The sequence below is a fragment of the Tenrec ecaudatus genome, chromosome 8 (genome assembly GCF_050624435.1).
Source record: "Tenrec ecaudatus isolate mTenEca1 chromosome 8, mTenEca1.hap1, whole genome shotgun sequence".
Lineage (NCBI taxonomy): Eukaryota > Metazoa > Chordata > Mammalia > Afrosoricida > Tenrecidae > Tenrec > Tenrec ecaudatus.
The window spans coordinates 83,086,821-83,106,174 of record NC_134537.1 but is presented as its reverse complement, the minus strand read 5'-3'; the positions used below and the strand labels follow the sequence as shown (position 1 = coordinate 83,106,174).

The 19,354-nt window shown below is 43.9% G+C and overlaps 1 protein-coding gene across 1 annotated transcript in view; it reads right to left on the bottom strand.

Annotated features, from left to right (window-relative positions):
- Nucleotides 1-19,354, bottom strand: part of NUGGC (nuclear GTPase, germinal center associated) — a 58,796-nt gene that overhangs the window by 21,739 nt on the left and 17,703 nt on the right. Inside the window, exons 8-12 of the mRNA XM_075557203.1 lie at nt 19,074-19,092; nt 18,806-18,895; nt 7,118-7,223; nt 5,160-5,293; nt 1,250-1,414 (exon numbers count right to left, since the gene is read on the bottom strand). Of these exons, the coding sequence (XP_075413318.1) occupies nt 1,250-1,414; nt 5,160-5,293; nt 7,118-7,223; nt 18,806-18,895; nt 19,074-19,092 (514 nt within the window). The remainder of the gene's footprint in view (nt 1-1,249; nt 1,415-5,159; nt 5,294-7,117; nt 7,224-18,805; nt 18,896-19,073; nt 19,093-19,354) is intronic.

Sequence of the window (19,354 nt, the reverse complement as noted above, 5' to 3'; positions counted from 1 at the left end):
AATCTTCTCATTTATCTTTCATGACTAATGTTCCAACTCCTATAAAAACCAGCTAACCGCATGGTCTCTCTCTAGGTACCGCTCCGCCTCTGCGGCCCCTGGCCTCGGGACCAGTGGCATCCTTGACATCTTACCCTGTGTGGTTCTCGATATTTCTCATGCTTGGTCTGAAACAAAATTACCCGGGCTTCATTTCCATCCATCAGAAGCTCCTCATGCCTCCCTGCCACCGAGCCGGTGCCGACTTACAGTGACCCTACATAGGACAAGGCGGAAGCGCCCATGAGAGTGTCAGAGCCTGTGATTCTAAGAGAGAGTAGACAGCCCTCCAACTTTCTCCTGGGGAGTGGTTCGTGGCTTTGAACTACTGAATATTTGGATCACAGCCCAACTCGTAACCAAGGCACCTGCCATATCACTAATAGAAAGCCAACAATGTATATGGCAAGAGAGCAGATACAAAATGCTTCCACAGCATGTATCTGTTCAACATTTGAACACCAATGCTACAAGATAGCTAGGGCAAATCTTTAACATCCTCATTTCTTTCTCTTTCTTTAATCATTTTATTGGGGGCTCATACAACTCATCAAACATTCTCATTTCTAAAAGAAAACCAACAACCAAAACAGGCTTGAAAAGGTTTAAGCCACACAGCTTAACTGTCCTGAGCAACATAGCAGATGTTTGGTAGAACCGGGACTCACACTACGGCCCTCAGATCCCACATGGCCATCGCTTTTTGCTAAGCCACACACCTTTCCCTTGGCACCTGTAACAGACAGCCGAGCCATTCCCTACGTGTGCTTTCCTACATGTGACGTTTACTCTCTTGTACTTTGGAACATTGGAAGTACTATGGACTGTCTTGGAAGAAGTAAGGCCAGCGTGCTCCTTAGAGGCAAGGATGGCGAGACTTCATCTCACATACTTTGGACATGCTGTCAAGAGAGAACCGGCCCTGAAGCAGGGCATCACGCTTGGTAAAGTGAAGGGGCAACAAAAGAGAAGCCCCTCCAAGAGATGGATCAGCCCATGGTTTCGAGGGAGCGCAGGATCAGGGGTATTTCCCACTCTGCGCATAAGCTCGCTAGGGATCGGGATTAACTTGAGGGCGCTTAACAACACCCACCGCATCTCTCATTCAGGTCTTTATTGAGTTCAGAAGGAATGGGATCGTGACCTGAGCGTTTGGTGACCAGGCAGCCATCAGCAAACACCACATGGTTTCCCTGGAACGGTCACTCACCACCAGACATCTGCCGAGGGTCTTTCGATAGGAAGTCCTGGCATTTCTGACCCCTTCCCGCAGAGGCTGCTCTATGTGGGCAAAGCATTGGCTGATGGTCTTCTCCAGCAGCTGTATCTTCTCTTCCACAAATCCTCGAAGGTCACTCATGTGCAAATATTCATTCTAGGGCCAAGGATCAGACAGAGCATCAGGCCACCCTCTCCCCACAGGCACCTTCTCCTCAAATTTTACTTCCCTTCAGCTTATCACCAAGGCACCCCCAGATTGACTGCTCTTTATTGCCCCAAACTCTGGCACCCCGAGTGCACACACCTCCTTAGGTTTTGTGGGATTGGGAGAATGTAACAAACAACATGCCTCCTCCAATTTATTTCAGGGGTACTCATATAACTAATTCATTTGGGCCATTTGGGGAAGAGTCTGCCCAAATAGAAATCCAATTTCCATTAAAATTGTGATTTCCCTCCCACCCCACCCCCCAGTGACCGCTGATTCAACAAACATTAAGTGAGCTCTACCCAAAGCAGTTTTTGAGGACAGTATTTTGCAAACTTAAAATGAAGAACCACCTGAAGTTCATGTTGAAATCTGAAGACCTGAGGCCTGCATTCCTTACAAGTCTCCAGGTGATGTGTCTAGTTGGACTAGCAAAGCCACAGGACCACAAGATATAAGGACCACATGGCCCTTGATGTGGAAGAAGGCCGTCAAGCCAGAGAGAAGCATGTATTCAAATGATACAAGGGAGTGCCCAATCCATCAGCTTTGACCTCTAGATTCCAACCTGGGAACCCATACTCGGTTTCCCTTCTGTGACACCGTTGGCTGATTCCTAGTGCCGTCCAGTTGATTCAGACTTCTAGGGCCTCTTGGGTGTCAGAGTAACCCTATGCTTCAAGTTTTCAATGATTGGCTTTTCAGAAGTAGATGAATAGATTCCAAAGCACCTGTGTGGACTCGAACACCAAATCTCTCAGCTGATGAGTGTGTTACCTTTTCTGACCATCCAATTCCAAAGCACAACAACAAAAACATTCACAGGGATCTTCCACGATCGAGTAGAGAACAACCCCCATAAGCTTCCAAGGCTGTAAGCATTTTGGGGGCGACAGAAACATCTCTCCCATGGGGCAGCTGGGAGACTCTAACCATGGACCGTTCCGTTCGCAGTCAAGTGCTTCAGCACTGCACCACCGGGGCTCCTTCTGCACCAGCCTGGACCTCTGAAATCAACTTCTCCAGCAGCATTGTCTCTCCGTTGGCTTGCTGCATCCTCCCAGGTAGCTCCCCCTGAACTCGCTGGCCTTCCTCAAAGAGAACATCTCTTTTGTGACCCTATGTCTTGGCACCATGCGTCTCCCCCTTCTCCTTGTCTCCTTGTCCAGACAAGGTTAAAGATCCCTTCTCATGCAAAGCTTTCCTAGAATCCTCCAGACAGGGCCGGGCTCCCACGCCGTGGGTCCACTCCAGTGTTGCCACATTCGTCCTCCTGTTGTGTCTATCCAACCGCGTGCGGCTGCTCCACAGGCCTGTGGACTTGACCGTTTGTTATCCGTGTTTATTATTCCAGGGCATGGCACAGGGAGTGGAATCAATAAGCATTTGCGGAGGGCCTGAGTGAGACCGAGAAACTGCCAGAGAATGTTGGCTTTTAAAATCTGTTCCAAATTTTACGACAGAAATATTCCTGGAAGACATGTGTGACCTTATACAGATGATGTGACTTCTCTGGACCTCAATTGCATCATCTTTAAAGTAAGTAAATAATGCTAAGTGATCTTTAAAACAACCCCCGACTCTAAAACTCTGTGATTCTTAGCGTTTGTGAGCTTTGGCACTTATGTCATTTAAGAGTCTATCTTGACGCTTCGCTTCAGGAGTGGCCTGAGGACTTTCATCGCTTTTAACCATTCAGGGTTATGGAACCCGCACATTTCTTTCCAGCTCCGAGTGCTCTTTAGGTCCTATTGAAATTATGGTGTCACCTGTGGCCAAGATGGACTAAAGAACGCATGCAAACAAGACCTACGGGCAAGAGCCTCACACGATCCACCATCAAAAACCCATGTGGGATCAACCACCGGCAGAGGCCAAAGGCATAAAAGACCAGTAAGACCAGGAAAGGCTGGCACGGAGTTGAGCTGGAAGAGGGCTTAGTCAGATGGAGGTGTCACAGCCCCCTTCCTCTCGGTTCATCAGCATAGTACTACACTCACCAACTACACAAATGCTCCACTTTGGGTTTGAGTCACAAGCTTGAAAAAAAAAAAAAGATCAATCGCACACATTTTTAGGCTTGATTTTTTTTTTTAAAGAATTCACAGGAACTGACAAGGAATTTTTGCCTTCCAACTTTCTGCCAAAGAGCTAACACTAAGACCAAAATCTTGGGCCAAGGAATTTTGAGGGAAATTGCTGGCAACTCTCTCTAAATAGCTATCACAGAAGTGTCAATCATCCTTCTCCACTGTGTTTTCCATCACCTGGAGTCTGCTGAGAGGGGAGGACTGAGTCCTGGCCCCAGGCTCCCCTTCAAGTCCGCAGAGCATAGAATGTGGAGCAGGCCCACGATGTGTGATTTCAAAATGGCATGTCCTTGTGTTTGTAAATAAACCAACCACACGCGGCACCACATCGGGACTAGTTTTCCATCAGCACTTCCAAAAGCAATCTTTTGCTGGGCAGAGAGGCAAGTTTCATCCTGAAGGAACTTTTCCAGGAAGTTAGAAGGTCAACCCCTTCCCCAGCATTTCGGAGGAGCAAGCCTAATGAGAAACTATCTGATTCCAGGAATGTCTTTTTTTCATCACAGAACCAAGTCCAAGCGAGGCATAAGAAACATGATGAAAAGACAGAGTGAACTTTCCTTTTTTTAAAAGTCTCCTTTCAGGGGAATTTCATACATCTGGCCACTTTGACCATCTACACCTGGCACTGTTTGCTATTGACCTGAATCAGGCAGGTCTCCGTAATCTGCCTCCCCTTGTCACCTGCAGGGTCGGCCCAGGGTCACGTTCCCACATGCTGACGGCCAGTCCTCGACATCTCAAAGAACGCTGTTGGCTTGCTTTCCTTTACACTCCCCTTGTCCCGGCACAACGAGACGTCTGCCAACTCGATTGTGTAGGTCGGATGGGGGAAAGCAAAGGGAGAGGGAAATGGCTGCGGTTGGTGGTTGATAACAGCAACCAGTTTTCCCCCAATACTCTTCAAAGCCTCTCCAAGGATCTGTAGCAGGGTGCCTATCTTATTTTAGGGTAAACATCCAAACAAAAGAGAGCCCTCAATCCAACAGATAAAAAATGTTCCCAAGAAAATTCTAACTGGTCATTCAGAAAGTCTGGATTCTAGACAGTGAAGATACATTTCTAGACTCATTGCTGAAATTCCTTCGTGGCTTCCTTCTGCTTCCGTTATTTTACTTCTGTGGCTGAGTCTGAGCGGCTGGCAGCACCGGGGCATGAAGGAACCGAACGCCACCACCAGATGAAACCTCTTTGGGTTGGACACCAAACCACGTGAGGAGCAGGAGGAGCGGGAAAGCAGGATAGGCCGGGGCTCCCAAGGAAAAAGTAAAATCACTCCTGCTGTCCTTTAAGCATGCTCCATCTCGTTCAAGTCCCGGGACATGGAAAAGAGTCAGGCTAATCTTGTGTTTTCCTCTCAGCCTATCTGTCTCAGATACATACAACATCACTTCTTTCTCTTTCATGCCAATGTCACCATGTCTAGCTTTCTAAATAACCGTGGTGTCGTGTTCAGAGGCTATCTGAAGAAGACAGATTCCCTGGGCTTAGTATCTTCTTTTGCTGTGGAAAGAAAAAGTAGCCCCTGCTCATATCTAACACAGTGGAGTAGTCTGCCCAGTCTGGGAGGGAAAGAATGTACCATCCGGTGTCGCCCCTACCGGCGGTTTGTCCGTGGAGTTGAAACTGTCTGTGAGGATCAGTAGGCCGAAGGCTTCAGTCACATACTTGGTCACCATCCTCCTCTTCTTGTCTAAGAGCCGTTTCCGGATATATTCTCTTAACTTGGGGATTTCTGGAATTCACAAACAGCACACACATGTTTAAAAGGTCAGAAGTTGGTAGTAAATAGGATTCATAAAGTGGAAAGACCAGGATGAGTCTGGGTCCACTATAGTTGGAATCCTACCTGGACTTGGTACCCACTAAATTAACCTTTCTGAAGGACATTTTTTCTATGTCTAGGCTCAACAACAATGGATGATAAATTAGCAGTGTGGGATGTGAACTTTATTTAGCTACATTAAAGGAATGATGTGGAAAAGTGCAGAATGCTTAAAGCAACATCCTGGCACTAATCTTTAGATTACTGTATATCTACCTCATTGATCTAAAGATACTCACGTGTATTGAGTCTCTCCTCTGATTGTCCTACGTGTATCCATCTGTGTCCTGTAACCCTGAACATCAAAATAGCCCATGCTGGCTGTAGAAAGGACCACGTGGGATTCAGAATTAAAGATCTGCCTTAATTCTAATTCTCTGTTATTCAGGAGAAAATAATTGATATCACCAGACTTTATCTCCACCCCACCCTTTTTTCTTTGACACTTTTGTTTGGGCACACTTGATCTCTTTGCTGCTGAACCTTCTCTCACACACATGGGTCATCTGCTGTCGTATTGACTCAGACTCATGGTGACTCCCACGTGTATCCTAGCAGATACCCTCTGCTCTATCAGGTGGTCAATGACTAATTTTTTAGAAGTAGTTCAGCAAGCCTTTCTTTCTGGGTAGATTCAAATCTCTAGCCATTAAGTTAGCAGTCTCGCATGTTAATTAACCCTTTGCACTGCCTGAGGACAACACAATTGGTTCTCACATGCAAACACGTTCAGTAAAATGCACGTGCATTTTTAAGCTTAGATCAAAGTCAGGCTCAAATCCTTCGTATTCACCCACTTTTCACGGAGTGAAACTCAGTCAAAGCTCCAGTTTGTTCTGACCTTCTAGAGAATTAGTCTTAGATATCTACAGGGGAAGTTCTACCCTGTCCTATCGAGGTCGCTGTGAGTTGGAATCGACCTCCATGGCTGTGAGTTTGGCTTTTTCACTCCTGGTCAGCATCATTTAACTAAGCCTTGTTTTTACTTTAAAGCCTGTGCATCAGTTATCATCTTTATACCCACTCCTCACTTGTTCACTACCTTGTTATCGAATATCACATATTTATAATCATCATCTATTGAAATATTTTACGTATTCGTGTAATAGTATTCATGTACATGCACATTCATGTAACATGTCTAGCAGTAACAGACACGGAGGTGTGAGAGAAGACTAACACTGGCTGAGATGGCTGAAGTTTATGTATCACTTCTCTAGGTCATGTTTCTCAGTGGTTTGGCAGTTGTTATGTAATGATGTAATCATCCTCTGGTTTGTCATCTGATATAATCATCCTCCATTGTTGCACTGTGCCAGGGTTTCAGTTTTCTTTTGTTTCCTTGCATAACAACCTAGTCTTTGGAGCTTCACGTGAAGAACAGGTGCAGTTCCTCTTCCAGATTTTAGGTTCTAGGCATAAAGGGGTCAATCATGTTGTCTACATGTCCCCATCACAGAAGAAGTCTACCATAGCTGTTCAGGAAACAACCTCGATACTCTTAGCTCGGTGCCTGCAGAATCTCAAGCCAAATACTAGCCAACCCAGGGAGAGAGATGGAGAAATGTCTGTCTCGGGCACCACCACACTGAAGAGAAAGAGAAAACGATGTCCTCACAGGTGTAGAAGCCGGCAAGCTGGACGTGTGCCTCAAAAAGCTTCCAGAGAAGGAAAGTGGCAATGCCAAGCTTCGTCTGGAGAATGTTGGGGGATTGTGATAACAACATAAAGTACCGGTTTCCTCCTCTGTGAGGAGAGCCTGCTGCCAGTACTCCTGGGCGCTGACTGTGTACACCAGATCCGAGGCCTCCAACGCCTTAGAGTCCGCCGGCAGCTTTCTCTGCAGGGAGAGAGGCACAAGAACAGCATACGCGACCATGAAACAGGAAAGAGTGAGTGGATCACACGAAAGACGTCAGCACAAGTCAGCTCCTTCCCTCCAGTTCCGCCAGAGCCCCATAAGGAACAGACCCTGTTCTGTTCTAGAAGCACGGGCTTCCATCTGTCCACTCCTCGCAAGGTCAACAGTTCTGGAGAAACTGGGGCATAAAAGCTAATCCTTTTCAATGAAAAATGCCAACTCCTAAGGGCATGTATGGATAAGTCGTCTAAACGTGTATTTACATGTTCAGAAAGGGGGTTATTTTAGAAGAAGAAGCTCATCGCTGGAAAAGACAGTGGTGGTGTGTTGGAGCCTGCTCGGACCTGCTGCAGAGACAGACGGTGCACATCTCTTTCCAACAGCGTGTTCAATTACTTCTCTTAGTAGCTTGAAATTGGCCGCGATGGGAATGTTTACATCCGGGGAATCAGGAAGTGCTACATATCAGGGCTTCTTTGTCATCCTTAACAGAGAGCTGGCTGCTGAACATTTACTTACACTCACCAGCACAACACACACTGGGCAAGGCAAGTTTCCAACATGCTGAATGCAATAATGTCACTCGTGTAGCATGTACAAGTTGTGCAGTGACCACTGTTTATAACTATATAAATGGATATGGATGACGGGGAAGTGAAAAAGGATCGCTACAAAACCATAGGAACATTTACTAAACAAAAATACCACATTGTGTAGCTACAGTTTAAGCCTATCTTGTGCTGTACACTTCTGAAGACAGTGTTTCCATCTCTCTTATGCTTCCCCGAGGAATCCTGCGCTCCTCCCTTTAAACCATTCATCACAGCTGTACTGACACCCCCTGGGGACTCAAGGCAAGTTCCTTTTCAATATTCTAGGATTGGGGGAAATATTAAGAAGTCTGAAAGGGTAAGGCCAGGGCAGTAAGGTGAGTGAGGTAAGGCTTCTGGGTAGAATTCTCACAGGACAGCCCTTACTACCCTTGAAAAATAAGTAGGTATATTGCATGATGAAAACAAATGCTTCCGAGCAACTGTCATGACTTTTTCTCATCAATGCAGTTTTTAATTTTCTCAAAGCTTCTTAATCAACCCTGGGGACTGATTATCCTGTGTCCTTTGAGAACATTTATCCTGTGTCCTTTGAGACTGTCCCTTTGTAATCCACCACCCTACCCCCCAAAAAAACATAACCTTAATTTCTGAGCTGACCTCTCCATCTTGAATTTAACTGGCCAGGCAGATCCCCAAAGAAGCCAGTGTTTGGATCGGACTTGTGTTTTGAAGGCTCTCTAACCAGACTGAGACACAGCAGCAGTGACGGGCCTCGTCTGCAGCCATCCACTGATCTCAGAGCCACGTGATGTCAAATTCACTATTTGGGATAAACTTGCACATGTACGAACTGGAACATGAGTAGCAGTACTTTTCAACTATTCTTGTATTGCTACCAGTATAACATCCGTTTCATTTTTTAATGTGAACCATTTTATTGACATGTAATTCACATATTCTATAATTCAATGGTTTAAACATATTAAAAGGAGTTTTGTAATCATTGCCACAATCAATTTTAGATGTTTCTTCTTTCTTGCATACATTATTATTAGCTCCCTTGCCATATTCCTAAGACACGATTAATCTAGCTACTGTCTCTATTTTATCTGTCGTGGATTTCATATAAAGAAAGCATAACTACCACCACCACCACCAAAAAAAGGCAACAAAAATAATAAAACAAAGCAGAGAAAACCTCGATCGGAGAGAAGGCAGAAATAAAAACTAGAACAAATTTAAGATAGATCAAAAGGGAGAACGAATGGTGCCGTGTTTGACTTGAACCTAACTGTATCTGCATTAGTGCCCTTGCCAATTCACACCCCTGGTCAGCGGTCCGAGGGGACTCATGGGAAGCTTAATCCATACCATTTATTTTAAAAGTGCAAGTTTTGTAGCCGGGCAGTGAGTCAGAACTCATTTTCATGTTACTGCTGAGGATGTTTACACAAACGATGGTTTTAAATGTCAAGGGGTTAAGGAATCCTGTGAGAAAATCTTTTCCTAAGATTGGAAAAACACCATCACAGAGAAGTCCTACTAGAATTCTGACCATTATCCCAGCATCATTTATTCTTCTCATGAAAGAGAAAAGGCCATCTAGAGCCTGCATGTGTGTATGTATGTGTGTGCACGTGCATGCACACATGTATTCGGGAAGAATAAAAAAATTCATGCGTCATCGATGACTTTCTTATGAAGAAATATAAAAACTGTGTGTCAAGAGCTTGGGCATCCACTGGGGGAAAGAGATGCTGTTTCTCTGGCATGTGTTTAGCAATGTGCCAGAAGCCCACACACTGGGGATGAAATGTGTTGTAGAGGTTCTCAAACTTATTTGGTTTACTGCCCCTTTTCAGAAAATGTAACCAGTGCCCCTTGGTGATGAAAATCTTTCATGCTATAGCCCTTAATCCTGGGTAAAGTGTGGGTATCTGTTCTTGCAGCCCCCTGGATGGTACCAAAGTATCAGCCTCTCTGGAAACACTGGGTAGAGGGTCAGTGGAGCTTAAGTGCTTTTTCCTTCTCCTGTTAGAGTCTGGACTCTTTAAGACAAGGTTAAGGGATACATGGAAAATTATTTTCTGTCAGGAGATAGAACTTAAAAAGAATGAAATTTAAATAGTGTCTCAAAATAACTAACGGCTAAGAAAGGGCCATGCTGAGCTGTATCGATATTAACTGAGCGTTCATCAAAGACAAGGTGATTCCTCACTTTACTGCCCCTGTTCCTGGGACCTGCTGACACTCACATGATTAGAGGATGGATTGTTTTGGGGAAGTTTCTCAGATTTCCTGGACAAGCTGGCAAGGAAGACATAGAGCCACACGTATGCACTTGCTGTAAATGCACAAGCAGTTTAAGTGTCACTGTAGTCGCTCTCAGTGTCTCACTCGGCTAGCCAAGGCTGCTGAGAAGCTCGGAAACCTTCACATGAACATGCATTCCAGTGGCAGGTCTTGGAGTAGTTGTAAATATTCAAATCATATTGATTTTTAATTCCTTTATGTGTACATTGACCTGAAATGTCGGGTCAATGGCCTCTTACCTGAAGTCTTGACCCCTACCTCCACAGAAGTCTGTCCAGATGCCTGCCTTAGTGAACGTTTAACTGGTTTTCCTATTGTTTTCCAAGTAGAGTGTAAGGCAGGGAATCATACATTATACTTGTTTTTTATCTGCCTTTGAGTGCCCTGCAGGAGCCCAGTGGCACAGCGGGTGAGGTGTTATGCTAAGGCTCTCTGCTCCCATAAAGATTTACAGTCTCTAAAGCAATTCTACTCTGGCCCATAAAGTTTCTATGAGGCAGAATCTACCCGATGGCAGTAGTTTTGGTTTAAGTCTAGTGCTTTCATCGGGTGAAAAGCATTTTTTATTAAATGAATGAATAGTTTAATAATTAGTAAAAATGGAGAAGTGTTTTATTTTTTTTAAAGAAAAGGTGAAAGCTTTAGCACCAAAGCTATTACATTTGTAAGAAAATGAGTTTTACATAAAGTGAGCTTCAAAGCACTAGGTTATTTTGCTGTGAAATCATTTTTTAAGTCAAGCTGTAACCCATTTTCTTTTCTCTCTCTCTCTCTGTACGCACAGCAATAAGTTATTAAAATAAGCAGGATTAATCAGACATTGACCAATTTGCTCCTATTCTGGGAATACCAACCAGAAGGGCCTCTGGTAGCAATGCACACAGAGGCTCGGTTAACGGTAAGGGTGCACGACCTCTCATGCAGATGCTTTCTCAGTGGGGAACGAGCCCAGTAAGATTCAAACAACGCGCCCATTGTCACGGACTCAATTCCGACTCACAGCGACCCTGGAGGGCAGACCGGAACTTCTGCCAGGATTTCCCAAGCTGTAAATCCACACGGGAGCAGATTGCCTTGCCTTTCCACTTTGGAGCAGCTGGGGGAAGGAATTGCTGATTTTGAGATTAGCAGTCTGGCATTTAAGCCACTATGACACCAGGGCTCCTGGTCCCAATAGGACCAAATGCACTGCCATGGATCCAGTTCCAACGCAGAGCAGACTTATAGGACAGCATAGAGCTTCTCCCTCGGGCTTCTGGGGCCGTCAGTCTGATTTACCGTATATGCTCGTGTATAAGCTGAGTTTGTCAGCACAAATAATGTGCTGAAAAATGGGTTCAGCTTATACACAGGTTGGTGCTACCCCAGCGAGGTGTAACATCTCGCTGGGGCCTCCCCGAGGTAACAGGACAAGCGCCCATTATCTCACGGGTGATTGACATTTCTCCGCTGTTCATTCAAAGCCCCGCTGACACTGCAGGGCTTTGAATGTTTGTTTACTAACATCTAACCAATCAGAGCCATCCTATGATGTGGACAGCTCCAATTCACAGAAGCACCTGTAGTGATTCACTTATGCTTGCAGCTGAACTGGGAAGGATGTGTCTGTGGCTGCGCTCGTCTCTCCCCTCTGATCTATGTGTTAATTCACATCCTGCATTCCCCGCCTACACGGACTCTCTCCACCTCCTCCTGGCTAACAAAGTCTTGTTTTTTTATCCTATTAAAAATGGATACTCTTGAACCAAAACAAAAATGCCGGTCATATGAGGCTGGTTTCAAAATGAAGGTTGTGTCAAGAGCAGAAGAGAGCAATAACAGTAGGGAATTCTGTGTTGACGAAAAGCAAGTGAGGGAGTGGTGGAAAATGAAGGCTGACTTGGAACAGATTCCAAAAGCTAAAAAAAACTTGTTGTGGTTTAACATCTTTTTATGGGAGTCTAGAGAGTAAATTGCATAAATGGGTTATGGAGTGTCGTCAAAGTGGTTACTGCAGAACATGCATGGGAATCCACATACGTGCTCTACAAATGGCTAAGGATGACAAATATAAAGCACCAGACATTGAAAAATGTGCTGCGTCAGCAGGATGGTGTACCCGTTTTACGAATAGGTTTGGCCTACTATGTTTGAGACAAAGGACATAGATTTCCCAGAAATTGCCACAAGACCTAGAAGAAAAAATTATGTCATTCCAGTCATTTATTATAAAACAAAGAAGGATTTATAGTTATGACCTGGCAGATAGTGGGAATATGGATGAAACTGCCATGACTTTTGATCTTCTAAGAACAGAACTGTGGCAAGTGTAGGAGAAAAAAACACTTTTCTCAAAACCACAGGAAATGAAAAAAAAAACACTTTACAGTTGTTCTATCATGTTTGGCTAATGGAACTAAGCTGCATCCTGTCATTATTTTTAAAAGAAAGACCTTGCCTAAAAAGATCAATTTCCCACCAAGAATTACTGTGCATACACATGTTAAAAGCTGGATGTATGAAGACAGAACCAAAAACTGGCTGGAAGAAATTTGGAACCGATGACCAGGAGCAGCCTTAAAGAAAAAGCCATCATTACTTGTTTGGGATATGTTCAGAGCCCACCTATCGGATGACATAAAAAAAATTGGCAAAATCTAGTAAAGTTACTTTAGCCATTATTCCAGGTGGGCTTACATCTGTACTGCAGCCTCTGGATGTATCTTTGAATAAGCCTTTTAAAGACCATGTGCAAAGGATGTGGCTTGAATGGATGTCATGTGGTCAAGCCCGACGAACAAAAGGAGGAGATCTAATGAAGCGTGACATAGAAATAATAGCAAAGTGGGTTAGAGATGCATGGGAAGACATTCCAGAAGGCATGGTGCGACGTGCCTTCCAGAAATGTAGTATTAGTAATGCTGTGGATGGCAGTGAAGACTGCACTTTGTATGAAAATGACAGCAGTGATGGTGATGACGGCGATCTGTGAGGACAGTGTCTATGATGACCTCACACCAGCTGAAGCTCTGCATTGGGATACGGATGATGATGAGGAATCCAGTTTTGAAGGATTTTAACTCTTTATATTTTAGCATGATTGTTGATTGAGCTCAGGGAATAGTACTCTTAAGGTATCATTGTTGATACCTTATTGTTTTTGTTGAACCTATTTTCTGCTTACTGTGCTAGTTTACTAATGTTAAATGACTTGTTGTCCTTTTATTTATGTTTTTATTTAAAATTAATATTTAAATATATTACCCCACTGATGTCTCAATTTTTAGTAATTTTATTTTCATTTGTTTTGATTATTGAAACTCACCAATAGCTTCTGCATTTTCCACCCTAGGCTTATACTCGAGTCAATCAATTTTTCTGGTTTCCCAGGTAATAATTAGGTACCTCGGCTTATACTCGGGTCGGCTTATATTTGGCATACATTCTATATAGTCAAAGTCCATCTTATCAAAGCAAATCAGTGACAGGATCCCATTAAGACCCCCCATATAGAAGGTACTTCTTTTATGTTTTTTTTTCTTTTCTCACAGTCCCTCCATCCAGTTTCCTGTCCCTACTCATCCCTCCCCGCAACCAAACTCCACCTCCCACTCTGGCTTCATCATAGCCTTTAAAGTGTTATCCATTTTTCCCTTTATTTTCCTTTATAATACTAATACATTATAATATTTATTAGGAGAATGACTAACTTTGCTAAGCATAAGGTTTTCTAATTTTGCCCATATCATAGGGTGTTCTGCAGATTCGTCATTGTTTTAAGGATGCATAATACCCCTTGTGGGAATGCACCAGGGCTGCCTATTCACGCTTCTACAGTCAACTTTCCTAGTTTTCCATCATTCTGCTACCATAGAAATTGCTGCGATAAACATAGGTTTGCATATGTCTGATCATGCTTGGTCTTTATTTCTCAACCACTGGTTCCCAACCAACGTGTGGGTTGCAACCCCTTTGGGGGTGGAACGACCCTTTCACAGAGGTCGCCTGATTCATAACAGTAGCAAAATTACAGTGATGAAGTAGCAACAAAAATAATTTTTGGGTTGGGGGGTCACAACATGAGGAACTATATTAAAGGGCCATGACATTAGGAAGGTTGAGAACCACTGGTTACAAGATCATAAGGTATTTATTTGTATTTGCTTCTGTTTAAGGAAGCACCAAACTGATTTCCAGAGTAGTTTGATAATTCTGCAATCTCACCAGCAATGTATGAGCATTCTAATCTCTCCCTGTCCTCTCCAGCATTTATGATTTTCTGGGTCTGTTGAATTTTGCTAAGAATCTCAGTATGAGGTGATATCTCAGTGTTATTTTCATTTCTATTTCTCTTATTGTTAATGAATATGAGCTTTACTTCCCATGAGTGTTGGCTGCCTGGATGTCATCTAAGTAAATTGCCTATTCATGTTGTGTGCTTATATTTCAAATAACTTATTTGTATTTTTCTAATTAAGGTATCCATTTTTGAAATTGGCCCTTTATCTGATAGGCCATTGCTTATTTTTCCCCAATCTATAGGCTCTCTCTTACATCATTTGATGAAATCTTTTGATGTACATAGTGTTGTATTTTTAAAAACCCTAGTCCTCTATTTTTCTTGTATGGTGTGAATATTTTTCATCATGTTTGGTAGCGTATTTATTCTTCATTGTAGGGCCTTTAATAAATGCTATCTTGAGATTTCTCTCAACATCATTCAAAATCAGTTTCAAAGGGAATGGAAATTCTGGGTCGACTATAAAACCAACAAACAAACAAACACACTCCAAAGGTCAGCTGTGGCAGGTGGGGGCTCAGCCCTCCTGCCTGCCAGCAATAAACAAACACTGCGTTAGGTCTCCATCTTTCCTTTCCGCAAAAAGCTAATGTTATTTGCTTTTTCCTGCCTAAATAATTTCCTCACTGAAACAAACCTCCAGACAAAACAAAACAAATAACTTTGAAGGAACCTCAAAATGTGTGGAGGAGAGATTTCAAGAACAGAGCAGCCCCCAAAAGACAACTCTTTCCATCCGCTTCTCTCTGGCGCCCATCCAGTGAAGCTGGAGCTGCTAACGCCAGTTGCTGTGGGTTGATCCCCACTCCCAGCCATGCAGGCACATCAGAGCACAACTGCACACTGCAGAGTGTCCAGTGGCTGAGTTTTCCATAAGTAGATCCCCTGCTCCTCTGGGTGGACTCAAACCTCTGACCTTTCAGTGACCAGCCAAGTGCGTTAAACATTTGCACCATTTAAGGATTCCGCTGCTTCTAACTTAGGAGGAAAGTCAGTACACCACATGTGTATGTGACGCTCCTTCCGTCCCTACTTCACTCCTACAGTGGTCCTCATACGGTTCCTGAGCGACCATCTCAGGGTAACCAGTTTGCATGGGTTAGTCTTTATCTTACAAGACCAGTCTACAGTGGTCCTCATATGGTTCCTGAGCGACCATCTAAGGGTAACCAGTTTGCATATGTTAGTCTTTATCCTACAAGACCAGTCTGCAACCCTGAGACCGCTGGCCGGTGCAGCTTCCTAATCTGTCGTCCCCTGCTCTCATCCCACTGTTCATTCTTACCGAGCCCCTCCTGTGTCCTGGGCCCTGGCCTCCATCAACTGCTCCTTAGTTTGTCACTTCAACGTTAGCGGCAGAGGCTTTTTGACTGATGACCTAGTGCCACACAGCTGGGACCCCATTGTGGCCAATAAGCTGAAAAGCTTCCTTTTATTTATTTATTTTTAAGGACAGGGGATGGGGGCAGGGACAGATTTGATGGACACACTGCCATTTGTCTTTCCCACACCTCCATCCACCTGCCTAAGAGTGGACATGAAGCCTGCGATGTCACAACCGCATGGCCGTGCTAGGGTAAGCAGGAAGAGAAACAGCGACATGTTAAGGGCGACTCAAAAACAACCCAACTCACCGCTGTCGAGGCCATTCTGACTCGCGGTGACCTGCAGGACAGGGTAGAACTGCCCCTGTGGGTTTCTGAGACTTTACGGGAGTAGAAAACCTTGTCTTTTTCCCAAAGAGCAGCTGATGGCTTTGAACCGCTGATCTTGTAGTTAGCCCAACACGTAACGCATTGCTCTACCAGGGCTTGTAGGTTAAGGGTGAGAAAGCAGAAAAGTCAAAGGAGCATGGCATTATCCCCAAGCCAGTGTAGCAGCACAGAACTGGTTGTTTCTGTGTTCTCATTACATTAGCCCGATATGTTCCATATCACTCAGCCAGCTCTCCTCTATCCGTTCTTGGTACTGCTGAGAAAGATCTTGATAAAATCCATATGATATTTGCCAAGTTGAAATCAGTAAATGTAGTCTCAGTCATCTGTGGTTTTATTTTACAATCATTTTTCTTAATTTCTATTTCAATGATTTAAAAAATAATAAGCATAGAGTATCTGGGATCCCTTGTGGTGAAGTGGTTGGTTATGTGTTGGGCTGCTAACCACAGGGTTGTCAGTTTGAAACCACCAGGTGCTCCTCAGGGAAAAACATGAGGCTTTCTACTCCCGTAAGGAATGTTAGTCTCAGACACCCACAGGGGCAGTTCTACCCTGTCTATAGGATGAAAGAGTTGGAAAAGACTTGCAGTGAGACCTTACCATTAAATTCTGCCTCATGTTCCTAAGACTCAACTTCCATTTGCTCCAGGGGTCCCTGGTATACTTGTGAGGCTACTGACCAGAGGGTTGGTAATAGCGTTCCACTGAAAGGCTCATTAGAAGAAAGGACCAGGGATCTACTTCCAAAAGATCACAGCCATGGGAGGAAGATAAATAAATAATATGTGTGGGCCTCAGTTAAAGCTCTCGATGGCTAACATGAAGTGGTTGGAGACTTGAGGTATCACCCAGCCATTAGAGGTGTAGGTGTGAAGACCTCTATAGAAGGTCAAAATGATCAATCTGACTTGAACGCTTAAAAACTTGCCAGATGCTTCCCGCTGTGATGCGCATTAGGCCTGATGTGGTTTTCAACATTTTCTATGTTTTTATTTGTTCATATTGGGGTTTATCTCAAATGTGTTATGTCACTGGGGGGCCGCCCTCTTGAACTTTGGTTATATGCTTTGTTCTATTTTTCATTAGATGAAGACCAGGATTGGTGACCCTAAAGGGACAGCAAGTAGCATAGAGGTTTCAGGGGGTGGGGGGTACCCTGGGAGGGGATGAAAGGGAACTGATGTCAGGAGCACCAGAAAGAGAAGAATGCTTCGAGACTGATTGTGGCAGCAATTGTGCAAGGCTGCTTGATGCGATTCAACTGTGGCACGATAGCGCAGCTGCACTGACTCCCAATAAGATGGTTTTGAAAAACAAAAGACCACTTGTACTGTACACAGTCCACTGCAAGTTAATGTATTTACTCAGACCCGATCGCGCACAATCCAGCGGTCTTATTTACAAATAACAAATATAGTTGTGAATTATGCATTGGATTATTTTGACTCCAGTTCCAGAAACAATACAATTAAGTACTCATAAAATGCATAATTTCATGAGGGCCAGCAATAACAAGGTACGAGGATAAGAACAGCTTTGCTGAATTATCACCTCATTAAAGCTGCCATTGAGGATTGTTTGGTAGAAGGCTGGTATGAGGTCTAATGATCTAAACTAGAAACAAAAAGCTTTCACATCTTCTTCAGTTTCATTTCACAAAACAGATACTTTCAGCATCAAGAAAATAATTTAATATCTTATCGGACACAAGGCCGAATGGATTTACTATTAAATCTCATATTGAAACTTTCATTTGTACCAGTAAAATCATATCATCTATCCCATGCTGGTTCCAATCTATCCATTATATTCTTTCTTCACAACTTATTTAAAAGTTGATTCTGTTTTATAGTGCTACAAGACCCTTCTCACACTATTTTACAATGCTATAAGACTGAATTTCTTTTTTATTAAGACTGGATTTCTATGTTTTACCTATTTTAATGACAGAATAATTTAAATAAACATTACCAGTCATACAGAATGGTTTGAAAAAATCACCACCATCAAGTTGCTCCTAGACATGGTAATCCCATATGCTACCAAACAGAACTGTTCCACCGGGATTTGAACCACCAACCTTTAAGTTAGTAGTAAATGCTCACCAAGTGTGCTACCCAGAGATCTTACAGAATGATGATATAGGCTTTAAATTTCAGCTCGGGCCTTATCTCCTTCAACATGCCCCTTTGAGTCCCCCTTCTGTGGCACTCAAAATGACTTGCATATAGTTCATTAAACATGAAAGCCTGTTTCAATCATTTCCTTCCTCTGCCCTTTATCCTACTTCTTCACTTTACCCAAAAGGACTGGTTTTTAAAATTCTGCTCACGAGGTGGTTTTCCCTGACACCTGTCCACATTGCCTGTACCCACCTCCAGTCAGTGTGATTGGGGCACCCTTCCCATGTGTTCTCACGGTACCCAACACAGTCCTCCTTCAAAGCACGCCTCACACTGGGTGGTGATCCCTGAGCTCCCTGACGTCTTCCCACCACACACATGCGCACTCAACACTAGACACTTTCTCCCATTTTACAGAGGAGACATGGAAGCGGGGAACTTACTGACAGTCACAATAGGTACTAAGTGGTGGGAGCGTATCAGCCGTCCTTTCTTCTGTCCAAGTCCAAGTCTATAGCTGCTCCTCAAAACCAGTGTTGCGTTGGGAAACGCGGAGGGAAACCTGGTAACTCACCTTCAGTTTTTCCTTGAGAATTAGACTCCGCTGTCGCTTCACTGTTTCATTTCTTTCTAAAACGGCCTCGCGTGGACTTTGGATGACTGGCTGGATTGGGAGAGGAGACAGTGTGGCAATGAGCCCAGGCTTCCACTGGGAACCGAGGGACGGAGCACCTCTGGCTTGCAGACGTCTTCATCGCCCCCATTGTCAAGTGTGCATATATTTACATTTTAAAATATTAATGATAAAACGTAGTATTTTAAAATAACTGGTCCATACTTACACTTCCCACTCTTCTTTCCCTGAAAGAAACAGAGAAACTGTAAGCAATCACTTAATTTGTAGTATAAAAATCCAAACTCACTGCCATCGAGTCAATGCTGACTCATAGGGACCCTTGTGGGTTTCCAAGACTCTAACTGTACACGGGAGTAGAAATCCAAAGTCTCACTCCTGTGGAGCTGGTGGTTTCGAACTGCTGACCATGCGAGTCACAGCCCAACTTGTATCCACCAGGGGAAATTCTTTCGTGCATATATGTCATGGCAATCTTTTGACTTTCCC